Source organism: Penaeus monodon, chromosome 23 (assembly GCF_015228065.2).
Source record: "Penaeus monodon isolate SGIC_2016 chromosome 23, NSTDA_Pmon_1, whole genome shotgun sequence".
Taxonomy (NCBI): Eukaryota; Metazoa; Arthropoda; class Malacostraca; order Decapoda; family Penaeidae; genus Penaeus; species Penaeus monodon.
The window spans coordinates 2,271,261-2,272,186 of record NC_051408.1 but is presented as its reverse complement, the minus strand read 5'-3'; the positions used below and the strand labels follow the sequence as shown (position 1 = coordinate 2,272,186).

At 27.4% G+C, this 926-nt stretch overlaps 1 protein-coding gene across 1 annotated transcript in view; it reads left to right on the top strand.

Moving 5' to 3' along the window:
* LOC119587676 overlaps positions 1-926 on the top strand; it is a 5,462-nt gene that overhangs the window by 4,177 nt on the left and 359 nt on the right. Inside the window, exon 6 of the mRNA XM_037936356.1 lies at positions 227-334. Within this exon, the coding sequence (XP_037792284.1) occupies positions 227-334 (108 nt within the window). The remainder of the gene's footprint in view (positions 1-226; positions 335-926) is intronic.

The window sequence follows — 926 nt, the reverse complement described above, 5'->3', positions numbered from 1 at the left end:
GGTTGGTAATTAAGGAAAGATCTTTAATTGGTTCTTTGGTTATGGCTTGCCAGATGTACCAATCATAGGGAATTTTGTTCTTCTTTTATGTGAAAAAAAAAGTTTAAGAATACTGATAAAGACATTATTCCTGTAAGTTCTTAAGAGCATTTGTAGAAAAAATCAGAATTCCAGTTATTACACATTAAATTGCCAAATATTTAAATATGATCCATTTGTTTTGCAGATGAAATACAAGGCCAGATTGAAAGGGCTTTACTGCACTGCACAATAAACCAGAGTTGGCAAAGCAGCTGTCGCATTGGAATACAAGTTTTCAAGATTACGAATCAATGTTTAGAAAATACCAAGTTCATTATCCGATAATTACTTTACTAAGCTCAAAGAAGAAATTTGTATGATAATTGCCAGATTATTTGCCATGATAGCATTAAGAAAAGATATTACTTGATTACTAAAGAAGTCTTCCATATAGGATAATTTGAACAGCACTAGATACAATTTTCAGCAAGAGAATGATAAATTGCAATATTTCAATCAGACAAAGTTACAAAGAATAATTGATATCATTCGCCACAATTTACACTTATTATTGCTATAGTATTAAAATATTTTGTATTTTTGTATCATAGTTTTTTATTATTGCAATATAACATGTTAAAAGAAAGTAATTCAAGTATTGAATCATAAAAGACTTACAATGATAATAATTGTCACACCTCTTACACTTCATATTGTATAGTATCCATTTTTGTATTTTTTGTATCATAGTTTTTTATTTTTGGCAAATAATAAATGTTTAGAAAGAAAGTTTCAAGTAACATAATGACATTACTAAAAGACTGTGGGTCAATTGTTATAAAAGATTGTCATGTTAACTTGCATTGTTTGTCCAGATAAGAAAAATCTTTTTAATAAAAATTGTG